Source organism: Papaver somniferum, chromosome 10 (assembly GCF_003573695.1).
Source record: "Papaver somniferum cultivar HN1 chromosome 10, ASM357369v1, whole genome shotgun sequence".
In the NCBI taxonomy this organism is placed as follows: domain Eukaryota; kingdom Viridiplantae; phylum Streptophyta; class Magnoliopsida; order Ranunculales; family Papaveraceae; genus Papaver; species Papaver somniferum.
In genome coordinates this window covers 147,625,703-147,633,949 of record NC_039367.1, presented here as the reverse complement: position 1 = coordinate 147,633,949, position 8,247 = coordinate 147,625,703, and the positions used below count along the sequence as shown (strand labels likewise).

Genomic DNA, 8,247 nt, shown 5'->3' with positions numbered 1-8,247 from the left:
AGATACGTGCAGAGAAGAAAAGATAGTGATTTGTGTTGTGAATCTCCACCGTTTATTATTTCACTTTATCTACCACCGTTAGATTAAATAAGTGTTCGAGGGTATTTCGGGTACTTCTATTTACATGTGTGCAGTTTATGCCATGTGTGCACCGGAGCTGATTCAGCTAACGGAACAGTGGATGAAATACCTAACGATAGGAGGAAACACTAATTTCAATCTTTTTGGGGAGAAAATGCTAATTAGCAATCTTGGCAGGGGAGGAAACGCAAAATATCCCAAATGAATATCTCAATTAGTTCATAAATAACAACAAAGCGGGCTCCTATCTTGGTTACAAAAAGGATAGTCCCCGCAACTTCTTGTAAGAGAAGATGCATCGTTACCTACCAAAAAAAGAAAAGAAAAGATGTATCGTTTAGAGAAAAATGAGAAAATTCTCATGGATGATAATGTTATTTGTGCTATTTCTCCGGAATTTTGTAAAACATTTCTGTTAGAGCATTTCTTGGTCGAACTCACAAGTTTTGCTATCTCAAATTTGTTGTCAATGATAGATGTACAAAATTATGTTGATTTATAGTCTACTAAATTCAAACCTCAGACTAGGATTAGAGTATGGTAGTTGTCTACCAGACATCATTGAATAATCATCGAAGATTGAAGGCTGAAGAACAAATGAAAACATTTACGATAACTTCATCAACAAAGAGGTATGTGATGAATGGCATATCCTATTTACTCATGTCATATACCATTTTATCTTATGAGACTATGTCATATGATATTTTTTGAATTCGAGCTTATCTTGGTTAAACTCTCGAAATATGATTCAAGAAATGGATGCTCATAGATCCTTAGTAATCTAAGTTAGAACAATTTATTGTTCACAAACTACTTTTGTTCAAGTTGATCATTTGAAAATTGCCCAAACAACAATCCAAACTGCCTATGGATATTGGGAATGTTTCAAATTGACTTGTGAGACAAATAGAACGGTTTGGTGCAAGTTACACATACTGGCATGTATTACCTAGTCAGTCTGAATTCTGTGAACTATATAGGTTTGTGAAATGACGAGGGTACCAAGTAGACCACAATCTTTTCAATATCAACCTATAAGTATTTTACATTGCGTGATCTAATATAGACACAGACTATCAAGAAGAAGCAATCACAAGTTATACACTTGGTATATAGTTATTAATTCGAAACTGAACCTTAACTATAGGGATCAACCCAAGTGTTTGGGATTAATATACAGTGTATTTACTTTTACTTATAACTAAAACAAGAATTATGATTGCGGAAAGTAAAAGTAAAGACATAACAAGATTTTGTTAATGAGGAAACCGCAAGTGCAGAAAAACCCCGGGACCTAGTGCAGTTTTGATACTCTCAGAATCAAGACGCTAGCTATACAAAGACCACTACCAACTTCGTATAGTTGAGACCAAGTACACCATCCCTAGTTACCTAGTTAGGTATACACTTTACCCAGTATAAAGTGTTTGCATAGGCTATTACTAAAGGCGCTTCAGGTGACACTAGGGGAATTAAGCATAGTGGCCCTCTGTTACCAGTTATATTTATTCTTTGTACGAAAGCTTTTTCTAAGTTATTTATACATGCTTAAATGTATAGTAAAATCATAGGTGCCGAGGTCACTACAAATAGTACCTCTATTGCTCATTTATTTATTTTTGCAGATGATTCTTTTCTTGAGATTTATGGCAGTATTGCTCAGGATAGGAATTTAATTGACATTTTAAAGTTTTTTAGTGGATCCCCCGATCAAGTTATTAATTATTAATGTCTTTTAGGAAGTCTGGCATATATTTTAGTAAAAAAGTTAAAAACAAACATAATAACTATTAGGCAGAATTCTTAAGTTAGCAAAATAATTAAAACTGACACTTACCTCGGTACTTCCCTTTTCTTTAATATATCTAAGAGATTCAACTACCAAAACATGTTGTATAAAGTGTATACTAGAGCTCGGGGTTGGAAAAAAAATTATATTCTCAGGCAAGAAGAACCACTATCATTAGTTCAGAGACTATTAATATGCCCATATATCTGATGATGTGTTTTTTACTTCCTAAGAAAACTCTAGATAAACTCAATGATTTGCAAAGACACTTTTTAGTGGTGGAAAAATAAATGTAGTAAAGGCGTATATCTTAAATCTTGAGATTCTGTTTGTACAAGAAAAACTAACAAGTGGGGGTATGAGTATCAAAAACCCAGATAAATTCAGTTCACCTCCCTTAACTAGTTTTTCTTGGAGACTTACAAAAAAATCCATATCGATTATGGTATTGTTTTTAAATGTCAAATACTTTTCCAATAGTAACCCTCTCAAGTACAAGAAAAACTCAGTTGAATCCTGAGTTGCGACTAGCATTTACAAAGAAATGGATGTCATTAAAAATAATTATTGTTGGAAAATAGGTTGTGGAGAGGATATAGATGTTTGTTTTTATAACATGGCTCATAAATGGCACTTCTCCTAAATAAAAAGCTATAGTCGTCTGACTTCTGACACAAAAGTTTCAAATATCATTGACATTCAAGGTAGCTGGAATTTTAGGATTATTCAGGATCTGTTTGATGAAATTACAATACATGAAATCAAGTTGATATAATCTTTCACTAGTATAGATTGAAAAGATCTTAGAAAATGGTTAGGAACGAAGGATGATGATGTTTTGTTTAAATATGCTTATAATTTTCTTTGCAATAAAAATCAAGTAAGTAATAGAGTGGAATGGTATTGTACTTTGTATCTTCATATCGTACCTAGAGTCAAAGTTTTCCTTTGGAAAGCCTTAGGAAGTTGTTCACCAGTTAGAGAAAGTTAAGGTAGGTTTATCCCGATAGACATTTAGTGTCCCTTATGCAACAATATGTTAGATGGTAGAATGTTGATCATGTATTTAATAATTCTATATTTTCATAAGCTATTTGGAGAGGTTTATCTTTGTCAAATATTTTCTATAATGCTCCTAACACTGGTTTCAAACATTGGTGTTTATAGTGAACGAACGATGAAGATAACATAGATACTATGCTTATATTCTTTGGTTCAAATTGAAGTATAGGCGTAAGGTTGTTTTTGAAAACATTACACATAATCCTAAAGGTTTTGATATCTGTTAGTCAGAAAGATTTTCCACAGTTAATCGAAAATTCGAATAATAGAAAGACAAATTCCAAATAAGCTTCTGCCTGTAAGTTTGAACATCCAGTATGTAATTATGGAAATTATGATCTTCATAAAAAGTCTACTATATTTACTTTGGCGAAGCTTTCCAAAAGAAGACTAGAAAATATGCTTATGGAATAGTTTTGATGAATGATGTTGGAAATGTCTGCGATTTTACAGGTGGGAACATCATGTTGTTCAGCCTGTGATGAAGCTGAATAAAAAGCCTGCAGAGAAGCAATTAGATGGGACCAAGGATACAAAATAATAGACTAGTTTCCCTTAATGACAACCAAAATATTGTGAATGGTATGAAGAAGAACCTTTTTGATGCAAACTGGAGATGCAAAACCATTTTGCTTAAAGTTTTGAAAAGTAACAACAATTTTGGTAGTTTTCCATTTTCTTATATTCAGAGGCTTATAATAGAATAACTAATAAATTGGCTAAGTACCTAAATAAGTTTAGTGATATATACCTCTAGGGATTGGGATGTCAAAAAAAAAAGAGTTGTATTGTTAGATAAGTTATGTAACTCTAACATTGTAAATCTGTTCCCTCAATTCTATGAATTTTCCTTTTATCAAAAAAATAAACAAATAAATAAAATAAAAACTAATTTACTTTAACTCGAAATGTTTTTTGCCCATAAGATGATCACGTACCTATGTGGAATAGTCTAGTCGTTTTCTATTCGCATAGGACAGTTTAGCGATTTTTTACTCAAAAATAATTAAATTATCTACGGACATGAACTATTGGTCCGATGGTTATTAAGTCTCGGGATCAAATCCTTATAATAGTATAAATCATAGACTAATGTACTTAGATGTAGTTCTAGGTACCATTGTTCTAACACCTTGCCCATGAGTTTTTATATTATGACCTTAGACCAATTCTTAAAACGACTTTTTTATATTACGATCTTAGGACACACCTTATCCTTGAGTTTTAACATTGCTAATAGAGTACCAATTTATTGAGGGTGTGTCGAAATCCATATAAAATAAAAATTCAATAACCTTTGGAGTCGGTACACCGTTAAGTAATATGACACGCCCATCAGCAGCAACGTTGAGTTCGATCTAGTATTTGACCCACATCAACAATGGTGTAACGTGGGTGTAAAAGAAAAAAACAGACCAATTTGGGGCGTATTTAAAAGTCTTACTTGCTATCATCAATGTGCATAAATCGGTGACTTGCTTGCTTCCCTGTGAGTTGTCGGCGGTTTTCTGACTAGCATGAGCCAGATGCTAAACTAGAAGCATTTAGCAGCAGGAAAATGACCCGACTAATCAGACTTGATTTGTTACGTATGTTCTTAATCATTCAGTTCAAGCTCAGTTAGCATTATTTGCCGACCAAATGAAGGCAAATAACTCATCTTATCAAAACAAATCTCAGTTACCTGTTTAGACTGTCAGATGTCTGGGTTTGGAGTCTTAAATTTTAATTTTGTCTTGCATTATCATATTAATGTTGTATATATTGAGTTTGGTAGTCATCGTCGACCAACTGTGATACACGATTCAGTGGCCTAATTGTTGGGACTTCAGCCTAAGCCTTTCAATCTTCGGCTTGGTGATTGAGATAAATGTCTCAACTAGTGCTGCAATCTTTGACGGATGTAAAAAGAATTTCAGTGGCTCAATCTATCCTTGTCAAGATATTTTCACTAGGTACTTCTACTGACCTACAGTTAAAGAGAGGCAGACATAAAATCGCAAATGTGTCTGCAAGAGATTCAGCTGGCAACTATCCTATTTTTAGAAACTGAGCTGCCACTGCCGAAATCATCAAACGAAATTGAATATAGGTATAGCGCAGGCCAAAAACAAACATATCAGATAGAACAGTGCACCAGAAAATTTCAACAAACAAGAATTTCGATACTGTCATAACAACAACTACACCCCCAGTCACTGCAGTAGCCCGAAACCTTACACTGCCAAAGAGAATTTTCCACAAGAATTTCAAAACCAGATAACAGAGTTTCGTACTACTGTATGCTGCTTTTTCTCAAGTATTATTTTTGCACTACCTTATGAGTGATGAGTGATGACAGAAAGAACTAGATTAAGGCAAAGAAGGTTTAATAAATATATCAAGCCGCACAAATGCTCCTCGAGTTTTTCACATTTTCACTGTATCCCTAAACAATTACTACAAGGTCTCACAAAAATAACACAAGATTTTTCAGTTCACCTGCTGAGAGAGTGTTTATTAACAAGGATACAACAGAATCCCTTGGTACAAATTCTCTTTCACGCATCTTACGAAGAAATAGTAATGCCTTCTCAGTCTCATTCCCTTCAAGAAAACCCTTGACGATGGTATCATATGTTATAGAATTTGGTAAACAACCTTTCTCTTCCATTTGGATGATTAGTTTGTTAGCCTCCAAGGATATCCTGTGATGAATGAGGCCAGCTATCATTGTGGTATATGTTGCTACATCAGGTACTAATCCTTTTTCTGGAATCTCATTAAACAGTTTTCTTGCATCTTCCAACTTCCCAGCCCGACACAAACCATGAATAAGGACAGCGTACATTTCAACATCAGCTAAAACACCAGTACCCTCCATGGATTCAAACAATTCTATCGCCTCCAAAAAATTTCCATTCTTGCAAAGACCATCCAAAATTGTACCATATGTAACTTCATTTGGAGATACACCAAAAGATTGTATCTCATTGACGAACCTCTGAGCAGTCTTCATTCTTCCATCCTGGTATAGTCCCCTTAATAGGATAGTGTAAGTAACTATACAGGGTTGTAATCCTTTTTGTTTCATTTTCTTGAATAGCTGCAAAGCTTCATCCAACTTACGGTTCCTGCAATACCCATCAATTAGTATACTGCAACTAATAACATCCGGTTGAAGGCGCTTGTCCACCATGGAGTCAAACAATTTCACCGCATCTTGTAATCGACCTGCCAAACACAGACCGTCTATCATTGAGCTGTAAGTAATCTGATCAGGTTTAATATTTATCTTGTCCATCAATTTGAACAACCCCAAAGCATCTTCTGTGTTCCCATCTTTACAAAGTGAATCTATCAATATACTAAAGGTTATTATATTGGGTAAAATCCCGCGATCAATCATTTCATCGAAATATCTTCTTGCTTCTTCCTGCTGACCATGTAGGCAATGACCATGAATCATACAAGTATATGTCGTTACATTTGCAGAGATTCCTCTACTAACCATCTCCCCAAAGAGTCTCTTTTCCTCATTTAACCGGCCTGAATTGCATAGTCCATCTATCAAAGAAGTGTACACAACTACATCAGGAACAACATTCAAATCTCTATGCATTTGAGAGAAGAGAACCGAAGCTTCATCAACTAAACCTCCTTTACAAAGTGTGTCTATAATTGCAGCATAAGAGACCACAGTTGGTCTGCAATTCCATTTAGACATGTTGTTTTTTAACTGAAGAGCAAGACCCACTTCACCGGTTGTACAAAGCCCATGTATTAGTGAGTTACATGTAACCTCATTAGGTTGAATACCTGTTTCAGTCATTTTAGCAAACACTTTGAAAGCAGAATCAATCCTCCCTTGAAGACTCAACCCTCTAATCAGTGTAGTGAATGTGATGACATTGGGCTGATGACCTCTCTTAATAATCTGTCCAAGAAAACAAAACCCATAGTTCACTTTTCCTAATTGACAACAGCAATTAATCAAAATGCTCAATGTATAAATATTGGGTTGTACCCCAACCAAACCCATCTTCTTATACAACATGATGACATCTGAATAGCATTTAATCTTCTTAATCCCAATACATGATTAAATGTAGAGGTAGACGGAAAAGGCCTTTCGAAAATCAATAGATCAAAGTATTTCAAACCATCCTCAAGCTTCTTAATCCTTCCAGATTTACACTCATCCTGCACATAACTCTCAAGCTGTGATATATTTCTACTCTTGATACCTCCTGAACCATAATAATCCCTCACAAATGATTGATGATAATAACTAGAGATAACTCTGCTATTGTGCTTCAATCTTTGAACCAAATTCATTCTTTCTGTTCTTCTTGATCACTTCTTGTTTAACAGATTCAGTTTTTGAATGAAGCAAAGAGAGCTGAAACAAACTTTATAGCTTCACTAGTGTAAGCGAAGTGTGAGACTGTTTTATATGTATAGTGCAAGATAATTCGCATTCCTTCGACTAGCAGCATGATGGCCAATAGCAGCAGCAGCATCGCTATGGCGCCGAGCAGGGTGCATATACATTGCGACAACACAGTATTTAACCACAACCTGTTTACATAAAATTAGAAATCCATATCAAAATTTTGACAAGTGGAAAACACTTATAGTGGACCAATTTCGGGTACCCGTTTCTGGTCGAGCTGTCAATCTAAATGACCACACGCCATAACATGTTGATAGCCCAATGAAAACTCTTTCTGATTTCGTCTTCAAATCCCAAGCAAGCCAAATAAAAACTCTTCCATAATTACTACTCTGGCTGTAGAGAAGAAAACATCAATGGGACCAAATGAATGGACCATAACTGAATCTCTCACTCATGAAACCTCATGGTTGGATCTTCGCGAGCTTTTTCGTAGACCTCTTGGAGAAACTTCATGTCCGGATCATAGAGAGGTTAGACAACACGGATGGAGCCGCCTGCTTCTTCTTCTCGCCGACAGAGGAATCCTCTGTGGGCTTCTTCGGAAGCTCGACCTTGGGATGAACAGGAGGATCGGCTACTTTGGGAGAAGTAGTTGTGCGAGACTGAGAAGGTTGAGGTTTGGGTGGAGCATAGAGACTTGTAAGAATGACAGAACATGGAACTGCAGTCAAAGCAACCAGATCCAAGATCTTTCGTTGCCTTTTGGACCCACCAGAAGGGGGAACACTAGTCTGCGAAATAATAAGCTCAGCATGAAAGATGACTAAGAGGTTGGAATATGCGAGGTAACAATAGTGACGAAGTAAAAGTACCTGAGAAGAAGGAGGAGGCGGAACATGATGATCACGTCTTTTTCGCCCCTTAGTTGACTCAA

General features: G+C 35.6%; 1 protein-coding gene across 1 annotated transcript; it reads right to left on the bottom strand.

Annotated features, from left to right (window-relative positions):
- Positions 1 to 5,295: 5,295 nt before the first annotated feature.
- LOC113319356 (pentatricopeptide repeat-containing protein At1g12300, mitochondrial-like) lies at positions 5,296 to 7,274 on the bottom strand. The gene has a single exon (XM_026567625.1). The coding sequence runs from the start codon at positions 6,969 to 6,971 to the stop codon at positions 5,385 to 5,387; it is 1,587 nt and encodes a 528-aa protein (XP_026423410.1). The 5' UTR covers positions 6,972 to 7,274; the 3' UTR covers positions 5,296 to 5,384.
- Positions 7,275 to 8,247: the final 973 nt, after the last annotated feature.